The 25601-nt window shown below is 51.3% G+C and overlaps 1 protein-coding gene across 4 annotated transcripts in view; it reads left to right on the plus strand.

Moving 5' to 3' along the window:
• Positions 1-22483, plus strand: part of LPIN3 (lipin 3) — a 47635-nt gene extending 25152 nt beyond the window's left edge. For 3 of the 4 annotated variants that reach the window (XM_039497732.1, XM_039497731.1, XM_039497730.1), the window contains exons 2-20: positions 4062-4262; positions 4905-5000; positions 5831-6102; positions 6478-6585; positions 7389-7509; positions 9400-9880; positions 10952-11051; positions 11843-12024; positions 12481-12574; positions 12973-13042; positions 14043-14135; positions 15068-15114; positions 15590-15710; positions 16421-16569; positions 16754-16840; positions 19562-19714; positions 20698-20812; positions 20915-21018; positions 21810-22483. In XM_039497732.1, coding sequence (XP_039353666.1) covers positions 4071-4262; positions 4905-5000; positions 5831-6102; positions 6478-6585; positions 7389-7509; positions 9400-9880; positions 10952-11051; positions 11843-12024; positions 12481-12574; positions 12973-13042; positions 14043-14135; positions 15068-15114; positions 15590-15710; positions 16421-16569; positions 16754-16840; positions 19562-19714; positions 20698-20812; positions 20915-21018; positions 21810-21954 — 2730 coding nt within the window. In that variant the 5' untranslated portion in view covers positions 4062-4070 and the 3' untranslated portion in view covers positions 21955-22483. Of the gene's footprint in view, positions 1-4043; positions 4263-4904; positions 5001-5830; positions 6103-6477; positions 6586-7388; positions 7510-9399; positions 9881-10951; positions 11052-11842; positions 12025-12480; positions 12575-12972; positions 13043-14042; positions 14136-15067; positions 15115-15589; positions 15711-16420; positions 16570-16753; positions 16841-19561; positions 19715-20697; positions 20813-20914; positions 21019-21809 lie in introns of those variants that run through there. The other variant, XM_039497733.1, reaches the window with a different exon arrangement.
• Positions 22484-25601: the final 3118 nt, after the last annotated feature.

Genomic DNA, 25601 nt, shown 5'->3' on the forward strand with positions numbered 1-25601 from the left:
AGACATGCCCCACATACTGTGTTCATAAGGGGTATGGTTCACCTTCCACTGAAGTTAACTGGAGCCTTTCCATTGACTTCAAAGGCAATCCAGTGAAGCTTAAATGCAGCATGTGCAGATAGGAGTGGGAAGCCAGGTTACAAAACAGCCATGTCAGTCAACCCAGGAATGTCACTTCCCAACAAGCTAAAGGCCACACCCATGCAGTGTGCTCTGTAGCCACCCAGGTGATATTACATAGCTAAAAAGAGAGGGCAAAAAATCTCTCCTCAGATCTGCACAGTGGTTCTCTCTTCTGCTCTCATTATAGGCCTGGGTCTCCCAAAAGAAAAGCATAGGATCAGAGCTGAGATCTGCCATGCAGGAGTGAGAGGAGAATTCTGACCTAAGTAAAGAATTCTTGCAGAATAGCTGACCTGTAAGTTAAGCAGTGGCAGCAAACTGTCAATGCTGAGTGGCAGTTTCTTGAATTATTAGGATGTCTCATGAGAAGCTTTAACTCTAGTTGGCCTAGTTCTTTTGTGCTGATCACATTAGTGTCAAGGAGCCATGGCTTGGTTTCTGCTAGATTGTGTCTCTGTGTTTATCACGGGGAGCACTTCCTTCGCCTTGGGCGTTCATCTGTATATCCTGTTCCCCTCCACAGGGTGTGCGCTTGCCACTGGCAAGGACTCTGGCCTACAAGGAGAGCCCCTGCAGCAGGGAATGATCTGAAGACCTAGGTGGCAGGGAGGAGACTAGCTTATTCTCTGATAAAGAGTGTGGACAGGGGCTTCTTTTGACTGATCACAAAGTAGAAGGCACTTTTTTCCCCTTTGGAAACACCTCTCTGGTCTGTAAGCGGTATGGGTCAGTACGGAAGCATGTTGGAACACAGGACTGGGAAACCAGAGGTCTGGACTCTGATTGTGGCTTTGTCATGGACTCGCTGTGTGGCCTTGACCAAGCCCCTTTAACCTCTCTGCCTCCACTCTCCCATTAATACAATGGGGATAATATTTACTTACCCCGGGAGGGGAGGGGAGGCTGCACAAATGGTTGTAAAGTGAGAGATTTCCTTACAGAAGGCACTTGTATGTGCCCTGGGTGTATGAATGGCTGGTTCATTTTGATGGAATCCATGGGCCCAGAGAGTCCAAGGGGTCATCTGTCACTGCACAACACTAAACACGGTTTGAGGGACAAACTGCCTGCTCGGGTCTATGGCAAATGCACCATCAGAAAATCTTGTTAACCTTTTCTTAAAGATACAGGAAAAGAAGGAAAAACAGTTAAAGCATTTGTGATGTAATAGATAGGCCTTTATTTGAACAATATCCCGCCATTGCTAAGGCTACGTTCTAGTCACAGATATTTTTAATAAAAGTCATGGACAGGTCACAGCAGGGAGTGGGGGGTGGGAGAAGGGAGAGAGGAGGCAACAACTTAACTTTTTGTCTTTCTCGGGTACTTTAAAAAATCCCTTTCCCCCCCCATCCCCAGACAAAAGTTTTTCTGATGCAAGTGGCAGTGTGAACTGTGGCTTTGTCAGCAGGAGAGCTGTCCTGCCGACAAAGCTAACGCTGCTCTCTCGGGGCTGGAAGTATTTTGTCAGCAGAAGTGCCGACAGAGCATTTACAGATGCTGACTTTTAGTGACAAGGCTGTGTCAACACAGCCACACTCAGCTGTCTTTTTTTATATTGTAGGAAAATATGTTATTGGGGTTAAAAACAGTTTTCAAATGCCCACCGTTCAGTTATTCTGTGTACCCAGAAGAAGTAACTGCTAACCTGGCTCAAGGAGGCCCTGACATAGCCAGTGAGTTTATTTCTTGATCTAGTCATTTTATTCAAACCCAGTTTAAGTAAACGAGTCTGGCAGGGAATTCTGTGTAAGAAAGGTGTTTAAACTACTGCCTTAATGCAGGCTGTCATGACGCACTTTTGCAAAAGGAGAGATTAGGCTTCAGGTTGGCACAGGTAGCCTGGCTTTTTCTTTCTCTCTACAGCATACACAGATTCTCCTGTGTGTGGCAGGAAGTTCAATCTGGCAATTGAGCTATACTTGTTGCCTGTTCAGTTCCCTTGGGGAATGTTATTAGTACCTTTTTAAGGTGAAAAGGGGAGAGGGTGTCGGGGTGGGGGAGGGGGGCAGCAGCAGGGTGAGTGACTATAAAAGGGTTCAAAAAGAACTAGATAAATTCATGGAGGATAGGTCCCTCAATGGCTATTAGCCAGGATGGGCAGGGATGGTGTCCCTAGCCTCTGTTTGCCAGAAGCTGGGAATGGGCAACAGGGGATGAATCACTTGATGATAACCTGTTCTGTTCATTCCCTCTGGGGCACCTGGCATTGGCCACCGTCGGAAGACCGGCTGCTGGTCAGACCAAAGGTCCATCTAACCCAAGTATGGCTGTTCTTAAACACACATTCATGGCCCATGACCTGTCAATGACTTGTGCTATATACCCCTGACTAAATCTTGGGTGCGCTTGGGCAGGGGGTGGCCAGGGGGCACCACAGGTGCTCTGGGGTAGGGGGAAGCCTACATGTCCCTACAGCCCCTGGGTGAAGGCACGGCCAGGGGGGCTCCATGCACTGCCCCCCCCCGAACGCCCACTCAGCAGCTCCCATTGGCTGGGAACCATGGCCAATGGGAACTGTGGGCACAGTGCCCACTGGCAGAGGCAGCGTGCAGAGCTCCCTGGCTGTGCCTCTGCCTTGGAACATGTTGCCACTTCTGGGGGACATCTTTCTGCCCCCCCCCACAGTAAGCACCATCAGGAGCCCTCACCCCCTCTCACACTCCAACCCCTGCCTCAGCCTTGAGCCCCCTCCCACACCCAAACTCCTGCTGCAGGGGAGGGGAACAGTGGCCCGAGACTGCCCCAGCAGCAGTCGGTGTGGCTGGTCCGGGGGCTACCCGAGCATCTCAGGCAGCCGCACCAGCCAGTGCAGAAGTCATAAAGGTCCCAGAAAGTCATGGAATCCGTGACTGACTCTCAGCCTTACTCATAGCCTTTCCCTCTAGCTGTAAGGTCTTGTAGGGAGAAAAACCCCTGTTTGCTGGTCTTTCAAAGATAACTATCCTGGGGTGAGGGAGAAACAGCAGCTGCTGTTAGTCTGATCCTGTTTCCTTGAAAACAAAAGACACACACACGAAAGGAGAGAGAACAGCAGAGATAGGAAATACAGCCTCTCCCTCTAGTGCTGACTCTCACTTGCAACTTGCCGCTGAAGAAGTGCGGGCATTGTACATGGTCCAATTAGCCTCTCCAAGAGCTGACAAACTTGTACCCAGCTTGGGGCTGTTTAGAGCAGTGGTTTTCAACCTGTGATCCGTGGACCCCTGGGGATCTGCAGACTATGCCTAAGATTTCCACTCTAAATATTTGTAGGGGTCCACAAATGAGAAAAGGTTGAAAGCCGCTGGTTTAGAGCATAGCTTTTAGCTGCCTCTGGTCACGTGCTTACAGCAGTGTTGCAAAAAGGGCAGTTTTGGCCAGTTAAGCCAGACTCCTTAATGTAAGGCAAAAAGAGAGGGGAAAGGAAAGAAATAAGGTGGGGAAGAGAAATGACACACGGGGAGGGAGCAGGGACCCAAGACTCACATTCCTGGTGTTAAGGATTTAGCCAAAGCTGGTGTCACTGGTTCCCTCTTTGTGGCATGGTCTGGTCAGGATGCCCAGGACAGTGTTTTGGGGGATCCCAGCTTCCAGAAAGCAGCAGCCATGTTGAATCTCACCCCTTTCTCCCACCTCTGTGTTATAATCTCCCCTCCCCCACACTCTCTAGAACCCTAAAGTGGGTGTTGGGCAGAATAGCCCACCCCTTCCACTGTTTGGGTTTGTTTTTGGTCTACCAATTGGACCTAATTTCCAAAACAGCAATTCTGGGCCACTAGTTTGTTTCCATTTTCCTTTTGTTTACCAGTGGTAATTTTAACCTCCCTCAATAGACCTCCCTTGTTCAGACTAATCCAGTCTTGTGGCTCTAATGCTTGCTGACTTCTACCTTGGCCAGCTTGGTGTACAGGTCCCTCACAGCCCCCTGAGTCTCTCCCCGCTTCCCTTGGTTGCAGTCTCAGACCATGAACTACGTGGGGCAGCTGGCTGAGACTGTGCTGATCACCGTGAAGGAACTGTACAAGGGCCTGAACCCAGCCACCCTGACAGGATGCATCGACATCATTGTGGTGAGGCAGCCGGATGGCTCTTTCCAGTGCTCGCCTTTCCACGTGCGCTTTGGGAAGCTGGGAGTCCTGCGCTCCAGGGAGAAAGTGGTAAGTGATGCCCTCCAGATGGGGTGTGTGCTGCTCGTGCTAGGGAGCACTGGTGCCTACTTGCTTAGGTCCCCTCCTTTCTCCTCCATTCTAGTTCTTCCTGAAACTAAGTTCGCAGAGGCTGGCTTGAAGGTGGGGGCAGAGAGCCCTGCCATTTGCCTGCGTCGTCACACAGTCCTGGTGCATTGTGGAATGGTTCGCTTTCCCCCTCTCTGAAGCTAGACCGTCCTCAGCAGGCTGCTTGGGAGAGTCCGTGTCCCTCACTTACACGTGAGAGGACCTCTGTCCCTCATTTACCAAGTGGCAGGTGGAAGTGAAACGGGTCTTCAGTCAGGGAGGAGCCTTGGGGACAGGTGTCCCCATGAGCTGGGACACTCTCTCCCCAGTTGTTGAGGGGCCTCACCGGGAACTCCTTTTGCCAAGCAGAATTCCATCCTCTCAAACAAAATTGGTGTCTGCAGCCCTCCTAGTTTTCAGAGGGTTTGGGAGATCCCTGTGGTGGCATGGAAGGAGGTTCCCGGGGAAGATGTGGTTTGGATGGATCTCCCCTCTTGTCTTGTGTGTGACTTTATTGCCAGGGAACTGCTGGGAGAGTGGATTCCTATGGATTCCAAGCCCTGTCCTTCCCCTTCCCCTTGTCAGGTTGACATAGAAATCAACGGGGAGCCAGTAGACCTGCACATGAAGCTGGGAGACAATGGAGAGGCCTTCTTCGTCCAGGAGTCAGAGGAGAATGAGGTAAGCCATCTTCTATAGCTGGGAAGAGCTGAATGTACCCACTGAGTGCCCCTGAAATGGCTCCTGTACCTCTTGTCGGCTGGCTCATATTTTTTTTTCCTGTATTTTCCTGACTTCATGCCTACTGCAAGAGGGATGGGGAGTGGAAGAGGGAAGGACAAGTAGGCTCAGAGTGCTGTTCTCCATTGGGGTTGTGCCCTTAGCCCTCGCTGGCTGTTGGGGTGTGTATGGTGCTTTCCCTCTCCCTCCCTCCAGGTATAACACATGGAAAGGTCCCAGTGTCAAGGAGCTTATGATGCAATGTAGATGAGGTCAGGGCTGGAGCATCTCCAAGACCCTGATGAACAGCACAGTGATTAGCCAGCCCCCTTTGCTCTGACCATAGATAAAGCCTCAAAAAGAGAGGTGGTCTTAGATCTTGGTGCCTCTGCTGTGCCTGACAATGCCTGGGGTCTTGTGAGGCGATGCCTGTCCTGCTCTGACAACCCCCTCATGATGACTTTTGGCTGCTGCTAGATGAGACCAACTGACCTAGAGGTGAAAAGGCTGCATATCCAGTTACCAGTTCCCTGTGCACCATTAACTTCTTTAAGTCTTGATCTCACCTTCTAATTGGCATTCAGCCAAGCTGTTGGAAAGTTCCTTTCAAAGTCAGCCTCTGTGGGCTGAGGCTAACAAAGGTGTCCTGGTGTCTATTCGACACGTACCAGACCTGAAGGGATCTTCATTCAAGGACATGACAATTTTGTGATGACACTTATTGTGTAGATTGTCCCCACAGGGCTGGGGTCAAAGGTTAACAATTGTGTCTCTTCCCACTTGTGTTCCAGGAGACGCTCCCCTCCTGTCTGTGCACCTCCCCTATCCCTCTGGAAGAGAGCCCAGATCTCGTGGCCAAACCATCCCAGGCATCCACTGTGTCTCAGCTCAGCCTGCTTGGAGAGCCAGAAGCATCAGGCTCTGACATGACATCCCTTCGTAAGAAAAGGCGGCGCAGGAAGAAGCTGAAGCCAAAGGAGGCAGCAGACTCTACTTCGGAAGAGCAGGAAGGGACTGACAGCGAAAGGACTCTTGAGGAAAAGCGCAAGCTGCTGACTGCCTGGTGAGCCCTGCCAGGAGGCTGGGTGGGTCTCCTTGGGGGCAGGTGGTCTGGTGGACTGAGACGAGAACACCAGAGTCTGTCACTGATTCCTGGGTGGCACCGAGCAAGTTGCTTGCCTAATCACTGTTTCTCTATGTAAAATGGCGGTGATTTCACTACCTGCCTCCCAGCGGTGGGGTGTGGTTCGTTAGTAGCTAATGATACTGCAACACCCTGGGGAAGTGAAGCCTGTATAAATGCTAAATCAGTACTCCTTTTGCTTCTGGATACTTAACTTAACGTCCTGGCTAGTTCCTTTCTATGAATAGTGGGTCCCTCGCAATAGGTCCAATACTGGTATTTCCCTCTTCCACTCTATTTTATTTCTCTCTTCAGTGATTCAGTTTATTTCTCCTTCACTGACCTCCCAAGCGAGGAATCTGGGACTGTGCAATCCAAAGAGATCCACCATTATTCTGATGGGGAGCTGGCTCCGCCACAGAGGTAAGTCATTTTAAGGCTCCATGAGACCGTGGGGTATATTTGAGGATGGGGTGACTAGAAAGCCGTGTGGAGCAAGGGAGCGGAACTTGGAACAATAAGCTTCCCTGGCCCAATAAGGTGCGAGTGGAATGTAGAAGGGCTAGAAGCCCTGCACAGGCCCAGATCCTGTGGGCAGAGCTGAGAAGTGGCAAGAACATCTGTGTGGATGGTGATGGTGGAAATTGGCCTGAAGGAGTCTCTGGGCTTGTCCACACAGTGAACCAGGGGTGTGTAAATTCTAGTATGCACTAGTGTGTGTCCCACACTAAAAGTTCCCACGTGTGCATTGATGTGGTAATGTTTACATCAGCACACCCGTGGGAAATCTTAGTGTGTGCCAGCAGAGTCCATGCAGACTATTTGGTGCATGACACACTGGTGCGAACTAGAATTTACACCTCTCTGGAGCGGACTAATGCACCGTGTTGACAAGCCCACAGAAGCAGTCCTGGGCCAATGGCTCGGGCACTGGACTGGGACTTGAGAGACCTGGGTTCTGTTCCCAGCTCTGCTACTGACCTGCTGTGTGACTTCTGGCAAATGGCTTCCGATGGCTTTGCCTCTCTGTCCTCTTCCCTCCCTTGTCAGTCTTGGCTAGTTGGAATGTAAGCTGTCTGGGGCAGAGACCAGCTCTGTGTTTGTACAGCACCTAGCACAGTGTGGCCCTGATCCCATTTGAAGCCCCTGGTGCTACTGTAATCAATGTGGATGGGTGCTGTGGAGGTGGAAAGGGTTCTGCTTGACTTCCTGGTTCTTCTCTGTAGCCTTACTCCAAGCCATCCGTCTTCCCCCAAAAGTGACTCTGAACTGGAGATCAAACCCTCTGAGCCCTCTCTTCTTGGAGCTGAACCCTGCATGCAGTGGACTTGGGGGAGGCTCCCTCAGGTAGGTAAGGGAGGGGGAATGGAGAAAACAAACTCTAAACAAATTTTGCTTTTTTGGAAAAGACTGGCTGGGGGGAAATTGGCTTTCTGACCACGTGTCAGTGGGCAGCTGACGCTTGTCTAGCGAGAGAACATGGCTGTCCCAGGTTTCAGGCAGCAGCTTAATTCTTTCAACTCTGCGAAATAGGATCTATGCTGCAATTGTCTGAAGGTATCTGTGTTCTGCATGGGCTATTCTGGAGCAATGGTCGGGGAGTGGGGTGGGATGCCTCTCTTTCCCCTTGCCCTCTTACATTTTTTATCTCTAGTATGTCTGACTCTCCTTGGTCTAATGCTTAGTCCCAACTCTGCTTTAATATAAATTAAAATGTAACGCATAGACGGAGAGTCAGAACTGAGGCTATGTAAGTGCCTATGTTACGCAGAATATTGTCCCTGTAGCTTGAACTCTAGAGCAGATCCTACAGAATAGCACTAGTCTGGTGCTTCCTTCTATTGGCTGCCCGCTATGGCTGCGTCTACCGGTTAGGTCTTTGTTGGTAGACCCCTCACTAGCCAGAAGAGAACAGCCTGATGGGCCATTTGCTTGTACACACATCAAGCCCATGGGGAGGGAGGGATGGTGACAGGCGACCTTAATTCTGGCATCTCTGAGTGCTTAACTTTGCAACCTTGAATGTTCTCTCGTGTATTTTCTGTGTAATATGTGCACATGGGCTTGTTCTTGATAACCAAGGGAACAGAGGTCTTTCTTTGATTATCTGTATATGTGACATGAAGCCTTCTGCAGAGTAGTGGTATAAGGGCTAGTCTATACACACTCCTTGTGCTCTACCTAGCTCTGTCTGAAACTAATATGGTTAAAGCAGCGCTGCCTGCCCCATTGGGTGATGCAGTTTGGTGAGGAGCCGGTATAGGGGCTGCAGCCTGGCGCACTCAAAAATAATGTGCGCAGTCTCTCCCTCACGCAAGGGCAGGTGGGGGGGACAGGGGTAAACCGGTAAACGCACACACACCCGCACACCGGCCCGTGGAGAGGAGCCGCCAACTGATCCCGGCGGGCCTCGGGATCAGGGGTGGATACAGGCTGGCCCACTGGCCTCTCCTCCCTCTCCAGGTGGCAGGAGGTCACTTGGTGGGAGGGTGTCAGGGGGAGGGTTGGGTGATGCAGTTACACAGGGATGAAGGTGTTTGGATTAGTATAGCTTATTACTGTAAATATGATGCAGCAACTTTCCTTTGCTTTCCATAGTGCCAGAATCCAGGGGGAGCAGGTGCTTTGGGGCTAGAAGGTACTTGGTGAGCTCCCATCACTGGTGTAAGTTCCACAGAGCATCTGCTAGCTCAGTGGTTCTCCACCAGAAGTCCGGGCCCCCCTATGGGGCCACGAGCAGGTTTCAAGGGGTCCCCCAAGCAAGGCCAGCATTAGCCTCACTGGGACCCAGAGCAGAAAGCCAAAGCCCCACTGCATGGGCCCTGATCCCACCACCTAGGGCTGAAGCCAAAGCTTGAGCAATGTAGCTTCACGGGGTGGGGGAGGGCCCTGTGGCATGGGGCCCTGGGCAATTGCCTTGCTTGCTACCCCCTAATGCCAGCCCTGAGTTTTTATATGCAGAAAACCAGTTATTGTGGCACAGGTGGGCAGTGGAGTTTTTATAGCATGTTGGGTGGATGGAGCAAGGAGCTCAAAGAGAGGTAGAGAACCCCTGTGCTAGCTATTGCCTCTCTTCTTCATGTACTTGATGCGGATACCGTTCCAGCTGAGGCCTAGAATACATGTGGGAGAAAGAGGAAGCCATTTGGAGGAGAATTTCTGCCTTTCCTTTTGAAGGGCTGATCCTTCGGTTTTTACCCCTCCCACACCCAACCCTCTTTCCTTCCCCCTCTTAAGGTGAGTAAATCGGAGCGAGTCGAACCAGTCAAGTCCACTGTCACCATCACCACAACAGCGACCGTCCCAGTGAGCCAGGCAACCCACTTCCAAGCCATTACGGCAGGTTTGGAAGGCGACTTGAGAACAGCAGACTCTTGGAATATGTCTTGTTCCTCCACCACACCTGTAATTAGGCCGACGCCCGTCTTCCAAAATGGGAATGGCCCCCCTGTGCTGAAAGACCAGCCCTCAGCAGAGTCTGCAGCCACAGTGGAGAGTGTGCCTGAGACCACCCTGCCCCGAATAGGCGAGCAGGGAGCACAGGAACAGTCAGCGGGAGAAGCTGTGGAAGGAGAAGAGAATGTGGTGAAGAATCAGCAAGTCCTAGAGCTGGATCCCTCTTGTGCGCTGGCAGCCCCAGCCCCAAGACAGGCTGGTTCAGAGAGCATGGAACCCAGTGATAGCCCAGGAACCAAATCGGAAAGCCCAAGGAGGCAGGGTGAGCAGCAGGTTGGACGGTGTAGAATGGGGACTGCTATAGTTCTGGTTATAGGATTAGGCCACCTGGCTTAGAGTTGTGCATCTGTGATCCACATCTTACATCCGGGCCAGCCCCAGGTGTCTCTTCCGAGCATGCAGACGCAGGAGGCCCTTGTGTTTTGGGAGTGGGGTGTTCATTCTGCAGCTCCCCTGCCCAATGGTGCACCAAGCTCCCTGTGGCACTCCTGGGAAAGTGAGTGTGCTCTCTGGCTCCCCCAGTGGCAAGCACTCTAATCCAGCTCCTCTCCACCTGCTTTGCAAGCCCCAGAGCAACATGCACCTCCAACTTCCCTCTTTCAGTTGGCAACCCCCCTCCTGCGTCCCAAATACCAGTCCTCTCCCTTACCTATTTGCTTCCCAAAGCCTCCCTTATCCCTCAAATATACCATGTCCATTGCCTAAGTCGTCCTGGTTTACACACCTCCTTTTGTGCAAGTCCAGCAGGTCTGTCTTCTCTTCCCTTTTGTGGCTGACACTAGCTATACAGAATCCCTGCTCAGCTGTGTGCCTCGCTGTCCATCCTTTGACATATTCAAGGATATTGGGTTTCTAGCACTTAAGTGACACTGAGCCACAGCTTACTCGTTGCTCTGGATTCATCCCACAGAAAATCAGCTGAGATTAATGGAGCTACTTGGCTTTCCCCCAGCATAGCAAGGCAGAAAAATGATTTTAAAAAAATCAAATATGTTGCCATAGGTACAGAAGTTTGGTTTATTGCAAATACCTCAGAGTAACCCTAACAACCGGGGAGAGTTGTTTGACTTTTTTCCTTGCTACTGAACGTGGAGGGTGAAAATAGATGCATCAGTTTCCCTTTTTGCTTTATAATTGGCTTCACTTCTAGGTTCTTCTGCACTAGCTCTAATGTGTGTCCTGCGTCTTTGCAACACCATGTTGGTCTAGCTGAAGTCCATTTCAATGGGGAATTTTAAAGTCTTTGTGGGGAAACAGTCTTGGCACTTCTGTAAGAGCCTGATGGATTGGGGGGGAAAATGCTGGTCTCACTGTATGTCTGTCTGTGTTTGAGGTTCCACAAAGAGAAGCCCTCACCTGGGTCCCAGCGACATTTACTTGGAGGACCTCACCAATCTGGACGAGGAGCAGGTGGCCCTTTATTTCCCCAAAAGGTATGGCCTTGGTTAGGCTGGTTTCAGAGCAGGGTCCAGCCACCTTCTTGGCCCAAGAGGAATTTTGATTCCTTGCAGCCAGAAAAGATTGTTCTACTAGCTGATGTGGAGGGAGTGAACACTGAAACAATGTGTTGGAGGTAACTGATCCAGATAAACTCACTGCGCTCCTAGCTATGCTGAGCACAGTTCTATCCTGCAATACAGATGGGACTGGAGAGTGTTCAATGGCCTTTTTAAGTATAACTAATCTCAGGGCAGTCTAGCTTCTACTTTATGCCAGAACCGCACTTGTACTACAATGGGCATACAGTGTGTGCTGTTCATTAGCCCAGCCCTTCTTTTTTTTTTCCCCCTCTTCCCCCCCCCCCCCCCTTGGGGTTTGCCTTAATTTTTAAGGCTCTCTTATTTTAAGACAGGTTTGTACTTGTAGACTTACACCTTAGGCCCAAGTTTCTTCCTGAGAGGGCTGCTTGGGACTTCTCCCAGCAGGAGATCCTGCTCACTTGTGTCCAGCTGTGGAGACCACCCCCCCCCCCCGGTCCCCTGGCCTGGCTGCCAGGGAGTCAGCAGAACAGCTCTGCACCTCTGCGTGAAGTTCAATGGCCTGATGCGGTCGGAAGGAACTCCTGTTGCCTAGTCATATGACTGAAACCTGGTCTCACAGTTGTGGTTCAAAACTGTGCCTCTGGAGGGGAGGAGAGAAGTTCAGCTCCCTCAGTCGGGTGGCCAGGGTGTATCTGACTTGGTGACTCATGCAGCATTGTCACTGTTTCTTCTGTTGTTGACAGTGATGTGGAACAGGGTTCAAAGTCCTCGACTGATCCCAGCAGCCCCGGCCATACCCAGCTACTGGCTGGTCCTATAGCCGATGGAGGCACCGATAACTTATCCGACCCCACTCATGACCTGACGCACCCCATCGCGCTGTCCCTATGTGGTGGTCTCGGGGACAGCGGAGAGATCTTGCACAGTAGGTCCAAGCAGAAAGGATGAACCTGCTATTAATTTTCAGAGCACACCACTGGGGATGTCATCCTTCTCCATGGGCAGAGCTTATTGTGCTGGGACAGCAGCTGGCTCTGCTACAACCAACCCCGCCCCTATTCCCATTCTCCCCTCCTTGGCAGGAACCGTATGTAGCTGTCTAAGAGGAGGTACAGTACAGATAGGGAGCAGACCAGCTGCCGGGGCATGGAAGAGGGGGAGCGTCTGCAGGACCCATTCAAGTGAATAAGGAGAGGTGGTGCCCAGCAACACAGATGTCTGACAGCTTCCTATGAGGTGGTCTAGGACTCCTATCCTGACAGCCATTAAAGAGCTGCTTATGTCCCCCCTCTGCTTAATTATAATTATATGCTTAATGTTCTAGTGAGGGACTGCTCAGGTGCTGGCTTTTCATCTCTCCCCGTTCTCCTGTTTCTGTTAGAGAAGTTCATGGAGCACGTCATCTCTTACCAAGAGTTTGCTGAGAACCCAGAAGTCCTCGATGACCCAAACCTGGTGATACAGATCCACAAAAAGTGAGTAGTCTGCTCTTCTGGCTTGGCTTCTCCTAGAGCTGGTGACTTTATATATAAATTATTCCCCTTGTGCCAAAGAAACCTCTCTCCAAGCATCCATGACTGATGTTGATGGCTATTTGTATTGTAGTACTGTCTAGGCTGGGATACATGGTGCTTGCTGGCTGCTCTGTGGGATGTAGACACAAAACCATGACCTAGCTATTGAGAGGTTCAAAATGGTGGGGAAACCCTCTGCAGCCAGCATGATCTGAAAAGGGCTCTCTGCTGCCATTGCACCAAATATATACTTGCTGTGTTTTCCCTTTCCAGGCAGCCTCTCCATGCCTAGCCACCACCTTCCTGAGGCTTTAGCTCTTCGTGTGCAATTGCCTTCCTCTACTTCTTGTGTCTTTCAGGTACTATAACTGGGCAGTGGCTGCTCCCATGATCCTCTCCTTGCAGGCATTCCAGAAGAACGTTCCCAAGGTAAATGGCAGAAACACTGCATTCCTCTGACCCTGTGGAGTCCCTTACCCTTAAGGAAACTATATTCCTGTGCTAATAGTATTTATCACCTAAGTGTCCCAGGCGCTCTGCCAAGCCTCACAACCTCACTGTGTAGTGACAGGGCCAGCTCCAGGCACCAGCGAAGGAAGCAGGTGCCTGGGGCGACCAATAGAAGGGGGCAGCGCTCCATCCGTTATTGAGGCGGCACATCCGGATCTGCAGCAGTGGGTCCTTCACTCCCTCTCCTCTTCTTCGTCGGCTGCGCAATCGGGGTGGTTTGTTTGTTTTTGTGTGTGTGGGTTGTGGGGGGGGGTGTGTTTTCTCTTCTTCACCACCGCTTGGGGCGGCAAAAAAGCTGGAGCCAGTCCTGTGTAATGAGTAGCTGTAAATGCCCATATGCTATATAGATGAGGGTTGGGGAGGGACTGAGGTACAGAGGGACTAAAGTGTGGGGCAAAGTCGGGGTGAGAGCCAAGAACCCTGACGCCCAGTCCCCTCCTTCCCTGACCACAAAAGTGCATCAATCGTCCCTCCCTTGCTCAAACACGCAAAGCCCAGAACTGCACTTTGGTGTTGAAGTACCCAGTGTCCGTACCTACATGTCACTCTGAGTACCCAAACATGGCAGTTGGGAAATGAAGCTTTCCCTTGCCCCCTCGACAAAAGGCCAGTTCGGTGACATCTGCCTGGGGACAGGGCTGAACTGGACACCCCTGACCTCTGAAAGAATTCAGTCTGCTCTGGCCTTTTGTCAGTTGGCCTCAGCTTCTCGTAAAGATGGGTTGGGGAGGAAGCTGAACTAAGGTAAATGCTGTGAATTTTCCCCTCAGCCTATGTTCCATGCTTGAGCAGTGGCCTGGCTGTTGCCATCCTGAGGTAACTGGGTGACTATGCCCTGTGAATGTTCTCCAGTCTTGGGCTCAGACAGGACTTGCTGTGCAGCAGGAGTTGTCCTTCTTAAACTCTCCCATCTTCACAGAGCACCATTGACCGGCTGGTGAAGGAGAAAATGCCCAAGAAGAGCGGCAGGTGGTGGTTTTCCTGGCGGAGGAGAGACTTGACTGCTGAGGAGGTATGTGTGGTGGCTGTGACTGAGCAGAGGCTGAGTAACTTCTTCCTCCCTCTGCGTTCTCCTGCCCAAGCCAAACCACAACAGGGCCTTGTAGCTGAGCTGAGGTGGAGACTGGAGGCAGTAACGTCTGAAAATAGGGGTTGTGTCCTTGGCCACTGCGTGGTATCCTCAGAACCCCAATGCTGCCGGAAGTTAGTAGCTGTAGTGCGCCTGGTGAAGATATTCTAGGCTGAGGGGAGAGATCTCTCCCGTCTGCATAACAAATCCACCTCCATGAGAGGCAGTAGCTATGTTGGCAGGAAAAGCTCTCCTGTGGACATAGCGCTGTCCACACTGGCACGTAGGTTGGTGTCGCTTACGTTGCTCAAAGGGGTGGCTTATTCACACCCCTAAAAGACATAAGTGACACTGAAGTAAGTGGTGTTGTAGACCCGGCCCTAGTGCCTGAGCTGTTAGTGTGGCACAAACTGCTGGAGCTCCGCATGTAAGAGCATGAGCCCTGGAGCTGGGTGGCATGCCTGGAATTACTCCCACTAAGAATTTGCAGTTAACAAAACTATAAAAGGAAATGGGGGGAGGGGCAGAAGAGGGGCTCTGCAATAGCAGGTGAAGACCACAAGCTATTGGACTGAAATCAAGGTAGGCACTGGCTCCTTAGGGTAGGAAAGGTAGCCCCCATGGGGGCCAGATCTTCATTCTCCCCTCCCCATCTTGTGTCCCAGATCCGGGGTTGGGTAAGACTCCTCCTCCTCCTCCCCCACCCCCACTAGGTGCTGGTGGGTTTTGTTGTGAGCCTCTTTCCCCTCAAGGTGAAGAGCTATCCAGTATCGCTCTGACAGCCAGCCAAGCAGATAGCCTTTACTCCTGGCCTCTGAGCTCCCAATGGGAGCTCAATCTAAAGGTGCTAATGGTAGAAATGCCTGTGTCCACAGCATGAACCCAGCGCAGGAGAACTGGAGCAGGGCTCTACCCCACAGAGGTAAGCAGCCCCCTCATGCTAGTTATCGGTCTGTGGTGGAGGCTGGGCTGGCTTCCTAGTAGGCTGAGACTACAGGGCTGATCTTCTCCCTCCTTTTTATTAAGTGAATTGCTCTTCCCAATGGCTACCCCTGTATGTGGGAGTGGTGGGGGGCCCCCCCTTCGTAGCCTTGAGAGGGAAGAGGGGTGGGTAATGTTGGGGCATTCAGCTCTTCATTATATCCTGACCCCACGCACCTGAAGCTCTGGAGACTCCAGTCCCTATGACAACCCCAGTCAAGGCCCCCCATCCCCACTTCATGATGCCAGCCCATCTACCCGAGCAAGGCTGGTTATACTTCTCTGCAGCCTGGTCTCACTCTCTCCAGTACATGGCTGTTTTTTGTGCTGGTAGCTGTGGCTTGAGTCAGGGCTCCTGTTGCTGCTGCAGTGAAACAGCCTCATTTCTTTCTCTCCCCATTTCCATGTGGGTGAAGGAGGAAGATGGATCCTTCATCCAGTGATGAATCCATATCCCCGGTGTCGAGACCTGATGCCACCGTCCAGAAATTTCTTCCCACCTACAAGAAATCCCTGAGGCTCTCTTCAGATCAGATTGTATGTGTGTGTTCTCCGCTATCAAGGCTGAAGGGGAGGAGATCAGTCTCTCTCTGAAACTGAAGAGATGGCTCTTCAAATAGGGCTGCCACTGCCTAGGAGCATGCTAAAGGGATGATTTGCAGTGGGGCCAAGATATTAATGCTCCTAAAGGGCTTAAACATCTTGTTCCAGGCCTAAGATCACCTTAGATCTTGCTAGCTTAAGCAGGGTCAGGTATGGTCACTAGTTGGGTGGGACATTTTCCTTGAAGGTCTAAGTGGAATCAGTTGGTGGGTCCCCACTCCCTCTGGGTCGGCACTGGTTGGGGGTTCTGGGCTGCAGGAGTAACTCTTGGCTGAGATGTGAAAAAGAGGTCCTGATCACTGGTGGATAGAAAGACCCCATAGGGGTGTCTTGACCAAAATCCAACCCTAGTAGTTAGTCTTCATGCCTGAAATTTCCCTGTGGCTTCAACTGGATACAATTCTCTTCCTGCAAAAACTGCTGTGTATACCGCTGCTTAATGTGTGCTGTTAAACAGCTACTACAGTCTGCCCCAGGAACAGCTGCATTTCAAGAGATTTGACATGGGGGTGTGCACAGAACGTCTTCTCCAATTGAAATGTGTTGGGGTGAAATATGTGTTCACACAGGTAGTGTCGTGTAGGGTCCTCTGTGGGGAGAGGCGCTGCACAAATATCCATGTGTCTTCTCCCTTTTTGCTGTAGAAGAAACTGAACCTGCAGGATGGCCCCAACAAGGTGATGTTCAGTGTGACCACTCAATACCAGGGCACGTGTCGCTGTGAGGCCACCATCTATCTGTGGAACTGGGACGACAAGGTGGTGATCTCTGATATCGATGGGACCATCACCAAGTAAGGGGCCCTCCTCTGTGTTGTCTGCAGGGAGAGCATGTGTCATTAAATGCCTTGTGTACGTGACCATGGGCCTGTCCCAGAGGGTACCATAAGCCTACCAATGCCTGGAGGCCTGCTGTCAAACCAGCTGGGAATCATATAACTTGAAGGGAGTATTTTTAACCTCTTCTTCTCCTTCTAGGTCTGATGCTTTGGGTCACATTTTGCCGCATCTGGGAAAAGACTGGACCCACCAGGGCATTGCCAAACTCTTCCATAAAATCCACATGTAGGTATCAAATAAGTTAAAGCTTTAGTCAGGTACCTGGCAGGGGCCCTGCCCAGATGGACTGAGATGTGGGACCCCAGGATCAGGGCCCCCTTATGGGGAAGGCGCCCATCCTGCGTTTAGCTTCTGTCTCCTTCTGTGTGGTTATGTTAAAACTTTTCTCTCCCCCAGTGCTAAGGATGGGGGGCAGAGCTGGAGCTAGCATTTCCTCTGACCTGTGCCTAGGAGCCATTCTCTCCTTCCCATCCTTACTTGCATTACACATGGGGGGGGAGGGAGAGGGGGACTGACAGAAAATGCCCTTAAAAGCCACAGTCGAGTTTTGCCCAAGGCCTTATCGTAGAGTGACTTTGCAGAGCTCTTTGTTTTGACCCTGAGGCTGGGGCCTGGAGTGCAAAGGGGGACACACCTAGGAGGCATAAAGACCTCATCTACTGGAGGATCCTGTGTCTTGACCAATTTAGTGTTAAACTTCTCTGTCGTTGGTACTGTGGGGTTAATGGCTCCAAGGCTCCTCATGCCTGCTTCAGTCCTTGCCATCCAGGCTGCACGTTGGCAAGGAAATGACCGAAGAGGGTCATGGCTCTACCAGTGTTTGCGAGCGTGGTCAGCTGAGCCGTCCGGGTGACTGATGTGCTAAGCAGCGATGCTGACACTTCCTGTGAAGAAGCTGCTTTCTGTTTCTCCAAAAGTGCCTTTCAGGGGACTCCATCTCCTGTTGGAAATTTTTCAGTCAGACCGTAAATAAGCCTCACTCGCTTGGGTAGATATCCAAGGAGTTCTCTGGAAATCGTAGGAATTGGCAAGTCAGTTCAGAGCAATGACCCCTTGGCTCAATATTCTGTCTCTGACAGTGGCCAAACCCAGCTGGTTCTGGGGAAGAAACTTTTTTGTAGGAGGCAATTAAGGGATGACCAGCCAATGGGAAAGCTTCCTCTTAATCTCTAGTAGCTAGAAGACAATATAACTGTTCATGGAGGTCTGCAAAGCTCTACAATTCACTTAGTGTGGACCTTCCCTCACAGAGCTGAGAGGCTAACTGGGCCAAATGCAGGCCTATGACAAAGGCCTTGTTGAGGAAGAGGGTGTGGGAAGGCTTCCTGGAAGAAGGTTTTGGAGGAGTATTTGGTAGATGGTTGGGAGGCTCGGGAAAACATGCTGTGACTTAAGCAGCCTCCTAAGGGGCGTTGTGAAAGGACACCTAGGCAAATGTAGGAGACTGGCTAGCGGATTAGTGAAGCATGTGATGCTGTCTTGAAGGCCACAGTCATCGAATGACTTCTGTGATTTCCACATGTAAATGGGAGCAATTGGCTCTAAGGCCTCCCTCACCTATGTTCCTCTGAACTGGTCAGTAGCAGGTCTCCTGAATTGGGACCTGCAAAGGCAACTGTGTTTAAAATGACCTGGAGAATGTTTGTTTGGTTTTAACTAAACTAAATCTGGTTTAAGGTTGTCTTTTGTGCGTCCTGTCAAATAGAACAGCACTCCTGTCATGTTCCATCCCTGGTGGTGCCCCTATTGGGGTTGCTTTTCAATTGGCCAGAGTATTCCGATGCTGGTATTTCCATGTGTGATCTCTGAGCCACCACTGTGGGGTGCTGTGTACCTGTTGTTGGGTGTACTTGAAGCTGCAGTGAGCCTGGCTGACTTCAGAATATTTCCTCTATTGGTGAGCAAGGCACAAAGAGGAAACCGTATTCCTCTCCATGCCTGGAAGAGGTGAGCCCCACTTCACTTGCATACTGTTCTCACAAGGGGCTGCTGGGATAGGTGAATAACTGAGCCTTGAGGGGGGGGGGGGATTTTTACCCTGCCACTCTTGCCTTTATACCTGGTCTATTGAATAAGAGAAACCAACAGACACATGAATCTCCTGGTTGGCCTCCCCTGCCTGCTGCTCCCCTCTTGAACCAGCTGCACACGTGACCTCCTGTGCTAAACTGGGGGGAAACTCCTGGAAGTCAACTAAATCTCCCCTGCACTAAGTTAACATTTACATAACTCAAAGCAATAACTAGGTATCCTTGTGCAGCCAGCTGAGTGGGTTCTTCAAGAGCATGTGCCAAGCTCTGGTTGATGTGCTGGGAGTGGCAGGAAGCTCACTGAATACTGATAAGCCTGGTTAGAGCAGTAGGTAGCCACTGGCACCCTGGTGTGCTCCTGGTTTCCTCCCCCCCCGCTGAGCATTGCATCTGATGTTGCCTTCCCATGCTCTAGCTAGCAGAGGTGCCAAAGGATAATGGGAGGCCGTTCTCTGTACCTGGGTGGTGCCGGGAAATCACCCGGAAGCCTTCTGTGTTGGAGTGCAGCACCTGTGGCGGTGAAAGGCTGAGGGCTCTGGGGTGAGTCCATGTCGAGCCACCTCCTGCAGATCTGCCAAAGCACCTCCAGGACTGGAACTGGCAGTGAGGAGAACCTGCTGCTTGTGTGGCTGCTCTGGGATGAGCCCACTCATGATCTTTTCCTATGGAGCCTGGACCCGAGTGCCCTGTGAGCAGACAGAGCACCCGAGCCCATGGAGAGCAGCATTGCCAGATGTAATTAGTGGTCCCTTGTGCATGCCTGTTGTGGGGTGCAGGGAGCAGGAATTGGGGTGGTTCAGTCTCCAAACCCCAGCATGTAGGTCCCACCTCCTTGGGGCAGTGGCAAGGGACATAATGAAGCTGCAGCTTGCTCAGAGACAAGTCTGACTGACTGGTTCTACCTTCTCTGTTCTAGGAATGGCTACAAGTTCCTCTACTGCTCGTCCAGGGCCATTGGCATGGCGCACATCACCAAAGGGTACCTGACATGGGTCAAGGACCAGGGCTGTGCCCTCCCCAGGGGGCCCATCCTGCTGGCCCCCAGCAGCCTCTTCTCAGCCTTTCACAGGTAGCTCTTCTCTGCCATGTTCTGTGTTTACCCCCCACCCACAGGACAGCTACGCTTGGGTTGGCACCCACGTGTCTTTATTTTGATGGCTCCTCCTTGGCCTTCATTCTGTGGGAAGCCTGGCTCCCCCAGGAGCTGAGTGGGCACCAGCAGCCCCTCAGTGATGGGTGCAGCGTGAGAGCTCAGGTAGAAGCCCTCATGGGCAGGTGCTAGGAACCATGCAAGCCTCTCCGCTGCGTGATGAAGGTCTCAAAGGCTTTGAAACTCCTGGCCAAACATCTCCTTGGTGGGCGTTCAGCCTGTCTCTGCTTTAATACCCTCTGTACACACGCACTCCCCACCACTCCCCATGAAATGGGACTTAGATGCTGTAATCCACCCACCTCTGTCACATCTTAACCCAAACGCTGGTTTCATTGCAGGTGTAGCCCTATCCCTGCACAAACAGGCTTTATCCTCTTCAGAGGGGCCTGTTCCCTAGGGTTGGGTCTCTTAGCCACTCCTTTCAGGATTCTGGTAATGGCTTTAATACCAAGCAATTCATTAAAGTCTGCAGCATGGTCCTGGCTTTACAAAGCATCTGCCCCCGGCTCCTCTAATCTCACCCCCAGGGGTGTTTGGCACTATTCTGCTAAGCTGAACTGCCCCTTGTTCTGGGACTTCCCCTTCCCCTGTAATAGGAGGGGTGCGGTGCCCCTGTTGCCTCTCCAGATGTACTTGCTTTGATTGGCTGACAGTCACCCCCAGGGGAGGGGGATAGTGAGTGGGGGGGTTGGGCTCCTTCATGTCTCATCACCTGTGTAGTCACAGCCTTCCAGATAAGGTAGGGGGAGCGGCTCGGACTTCCCTCCTAGGATGGGCCAACAGCAGCCCCTTGACTCTTTGCCTGGGGGACCCTGGAACAAGGGAGTGCAATGAAGTCCTGGACCAGCCTGGCTCAGTGGCTCCTGTCTGGACCTGACCTCCCACCCCTCATGTTGCAGGGAGGTGATAGAGAAGAAGCCAGAGGTATTCAAAATCGCCTGCTTGACAGACATTCGAAACCTGTTTGGCTCCATGGGGCAGCCCTTCCATGCCGCCTTTGGGAACAGAGTCCATGTGAGTGCCATCCTCCCTGCTGGGGGGAAAAGGGGGCAATCCTGGTGGGGCAGGACAGTGTTTCCTTGGCTCTAACTGGTCTGGTTGATCTTTCTGGGGCAGGATGTCGATGCGTACAAGCAAGTGGGGTTGTTGGAGTCTCATATATTCACGGTGAACCCAAAGGGGGAACTGATCCGGGAGCTCACCAAGAACCAGAAATCCACGTAAGCCAGCCTGCCTACTGTACTGTCTCTATACCATGGGCTGCCCCTACCACCACCTTCCCCTCCCTCCTCAACTATTCAGGCTGCTTCTGACCCTGTCTTCCACACACATACCCATCCCCCAGCTTTTCCTAGCCTTGCCTGGACTGTGGGGAAGCTACTGTGGTCCAGCTTCTGTATGGCTCATATGGAGAAGCTCATACCAATAACATTCTGTGACAGGTTGCAGGGGCCCTACCTGATCCCTGATAAACTAGGGGTTAATGCCAGCTCTGTGTCCCTCTCCTCTTGCACAGGGGAAGGGTTAGAGGAGTAGCTGCTTTGGGCAGGGGGGAAATGCCTTTGAGAAGGTTGGGCTCCACAGTCAGCATCCTAGGAGTAGGTTGAACCCCAGGAAAGAAGTCTTATTTTTCCTGTGTTTAACAAACATGGCTTCCTTCCTTCACATGGCTTTCCCTAGGGAAAAGGCCTCTCTGACTTAAACTGTCTCCTGCAGAGTTAGTCCACCAGATTTCCTATCACCACGGGCGCTGTTGTGGTAGCAGTGTTGTCAGCACTGGGGTGGTGGGTGGGCCACAGCTGCATGCCAGTGAGCACGAAAGCCTGTGCAGCATACGTGGCATGAGAAGCTAGTGCACTCCAGGTCTGAATGGGCCTAGTCACAACACATCGTTGGCTGTGGAGTAAAGTGCGCCTTGAGCACCTTTTGGTGGCTCATGTGCCTGGATGAGGGCTGAGGAGGAAAAACGTGGCCTCATAATCCTGTATGTTGATCCTTTTTTTCCTTGTAGGTATGAACGGCTGACTGAGCTGGTGGAGCTAATCTTCCCCCCGGTAGGCCAGGGTGTTAGTGTTGCTTTGCTGTGGCCAGAGTACAGCCAGTTCTCCTACTGGAGGACTCCACTGCCGCTCATTGACATAGAAGATCTTGCCTGACTCACTGGAGAATGGAGACCTGGTGAGGATGGACAACCTGCCTATTCTACTGCTGCTAAGGAGTTTCATTTAATAAACCCTGGACACCTTCTGGACTGTGAACCCCCTCTTCAAGGGGTAGTGGTGGGGTTAATCCAGTTTTTTGACTTAAAGCTTGTTTATTCAGTAGGAATTGGATGTTTTTTCCTGTAAACCAGATACATGTTAGAGGTTCTTATAGGTTTGAAATGACTTGTTGGTTTTAGGGGTGGTGGGTGGATCCCCTTGGGTTGATCTACTGGTGGGTCTTCACTGTGGCTGCTGCTATTTACAATTTTTGCTGGTGCTCAGACTGTCTTCATGGCTACCTACGATGTGGCTTTTTCAAGGGGAGGGTCTCCCATCCTAATCTACCCAGCAACCAATGAGAGTTCAGAGCTTGGATCAGCTGAGGTGCAGTTTAATTGCTCAATTTTGTTTAAGGAGGCTGAAGATGGTCAGGATTAAAGTAGTTGGTCACTAATAGCATTAATACATAGTGCCTTAAAGCCCTATGTGTCTCTCATTCTATAGCTTCTGCTACTGCTCGTTTCCTGTATCACTCCTGAGCACAGGTGCCACTGAATTGGTTTTAAAGCTTGTAGTTCACCAGGCAGTATGAGCTTACCTAGGGCTTCAATCAGGAAGCTGAAACCTGGTACAGAGGTCTCTTCCTGGTTCTGCAACAGGGCCCAGCTGTATTGCCTTTGTAAGACCTTTGAAAATCCCCCATCAACATCTTTAGGTGCCTCAGTATTTCTTGAAAACCTGGCCCTTGGCCTCTCTGTGGCAGCTTGCCCTTAATATACAGATGTGGAATGATGCTGCCATCCCTCCCAAAGGGGTTGAGGTTCCATTTAAAGTGCTGCTGATTTTATTTAATGAAATGAGCTATGGACTCGTTCAACGGGTATGTTCTTGGCCACTAATAGGAGAAAAGGTCTTTTGGGATTTGCATCCACAGCCTGCTGGATTTGATGAGGCCACATGCGGGTGCTCCTACTCATCCTGCACGACAGGGATCGGCAAATCTTTGGCACGCGGCCCTCCAGGGTAAGCCCCCTGGTGAGCCGGTTTGTTTTACCTGCCGTGTCTGCAGGTTCAGCCGATCGTGGCTCCCACTGGCTGCAGTTTGCTGCTCCAGGCCAATGGGGGCTGCAGGAAGTGGTGGCCAGCGCATCCCTTGGCCTATGCCGCTTCCTGCAGCCCGCATTGGCCTGGAGCAGCAAACTGCAGCTAGTGGGAGCTGCAATCGGCTGAACTTGCAGACACGGCAGGTAAACAAACTGGCCCGGCCTGCCAGGGGGCTTACTCTGGTGGGCCACAGGCCCCAGGTTGCTGATCCCTGCTCTATGACCTTGTGCTTCTGTGGGAGGATCTCAAAGTGCTTTGTACAATTAAGCCTTTCCAGCATGACTCCTATTTAACTGAGAGGGAAATTGAGGCAGAAGGTGTGACTTGCTTAAGGCCAGCTAGTGAGTTGCTGGCAGAGGTGAGAGTAGCACTCATGAGTTCTGACCTGTGGCCGTACTGCAGCCTACTTCAGAAATGTTCTGACCTGACACGTAGGTTGGGGGAAGATGGAAGCTCTCTAACCTCAGCCAAAAAGGTGCATTGGGCACATTCAGGCTTTCTTCACCGTCTTTCTAACTGTGGCTCCCCTGAGGGATGTCTCTTCAAAAGGAGCCTCCTGTCTCACTGGCAGAGAGCAAGAGTGACTTGTTCTAGGTGCCCACATCTAGTCCACATGGAAGGAGCTTGAACTCAAAATGGGTTTCAAATCCCACATTGGCTCTTGTCCCTATAATTCAGGGGAGGGAAGCTTCTGCTGTTTGCAGCTTTCCACTGTAGGGGCCAGGTGAGGCCATGCATTTCATGCCCTGCCTTTGCCCCCACCCTGCAGAACTCAATCCCAGCGCAGCTGGGCACAAAATAGGTGCACTCATGTCCATTTAGACCTTACTGCAGCCTGTGCGCTCATTTAAAAAACAAGCAAGCCAGGCTCTTGTGCGCCTTGTGGTCCCTAGAGAGCAGTCACGGCATCAGAACTCAGGCCTTAAAGCCAGAATGTTCACGGGGCTCAGTACCCACCCTTGCATCCAGATTTTCCAGAGAGCTCAGGCGCTAGTGCTCAGCCCTCTGCAAAATATAGTCATAATTTAGTGTCACAAGGGAGAGCTGGCTGAAGTTGCTTAAAGGTTGGTCCTTTATCAGCTTCCCTCCCCCCACCTATTTCCAAGCTGAAAGGAGCTCTTGCATCCACCTAATTATGAAATAAATAGAAACAGGAGAATGCCAAATGCTCCTGTGAGCAAAAGCCTCTTTCTAAAGCACATTCTGCAGGTAACGATAGAATTGCTGTAACAACCCCCCCTCCCCCAACTTCCACCCCTCAACCAACTTGTTATGGAAAATTAACTCTTGTGTGTCAATCCTGTCTGCCTCTCTCAGTAAGCTAAGCCCTGCGTTTGTACCTCTGTTAATGCTAAGGGAGTCGTTTGATACCAGAGACCTCAGCGAGAAGTTTATTTTTTGTTCTTAGTACAAACTGTCTTTCAGCTTTAACATCTGAACAAATGTACAAAGTTTAAAAAAAAAAAAAAAAAACCTCAAAATGGACTTTAATAGGATTTCACAACTGCCCCAGAACCCCATGCCTCCAACAGGGAGCGAAGATACAGGTACAATCTGCGTCCTCCTTCGAAAGCACCAAATGCCCATTTTAAACACCATGTTACTTAGCTTTTAAACTCCATGGTCCAGGAACAGACCTACAAACTGTCAGCGTCTTCAAGTGAGTGGCTGGAAAGGAGTTCAAATATAGCACCATTTCTGAGAGATCAACATGCCTCTACCCCTGCCCCATCTGAAACTATCCCCCTCCCCAGTTGTGTTAGCTTTAACATCCTACTTTCCCTCTGACTTCCAGGGAGCTGCTCCCCCTCAGCCACTTGCTATTTGAAAATGCAGACTATCACACTGGCTATAGATAAAACAAATCTCCTCCTATCAAGCTTATCTTCCTCTTAATTGGGCACCTGGGGCTCCATACCACAGGACTCCTATGGAGCTAAGGTGCTCAGGCTTTGGCATCAGCCCCAGTCGGTGGGGTTCAGCTTTGGGGTGGGGCTTTGGCTTTCTGATTGGGGCCCCAGTGAGTCTAATACTGGCCCTGCTTGGCAGACCCTCTGAAACCTGCTTGTGGCCCCCCCCCAGGGACCCCAGGCCCCTGGTTGAGAACTACTGCTGTACAGGGCTATCTGGAAGCATGGAGCAGTACAAAGAGCACAATCTGTAAATTACTTCTCTGGGTTGAGAGAGCTAAAGGTAGTCATGGGCTGAGAAGGGATTTTTCTGTGGTGGCCAGGAGATGATCCAGCTTTGCTCTAGGGTCTCTTTCCCACCCAGTGGAGAGACATCTCTCACCTTTGTTAGCGACTGGCCTTGCTGAGTAGAGGCATGGAGAAGTGCCTGATTCCATGCAGCACTGAAAGCCCAGCTGATAAAGGGTGGAGTAGTCATGGATTTGTGCTGGATAACATGTATGGTCTCAGGGAGCAGCCTAGGTCTATGCTCCTACCCCTACCATCATCTCTGAGCTCTGCATCCCCAGCTATTTGGTAAAAAGG

Source organism: Mauremys reevesii, linkage group 13, assembly GCF_016161935.1.
Source record: "Mauremys reevesii isolate NIE-2019 linkage group 13, ASM1616193v1, whole genome shotgun sequence".
Classification (NCBI taxonomy): domain Eukaryota; kingdom Metazoa; phylum Chordata; order Testudines; family Geoemydidae; genus Mauremys; species Mauremys reevesii.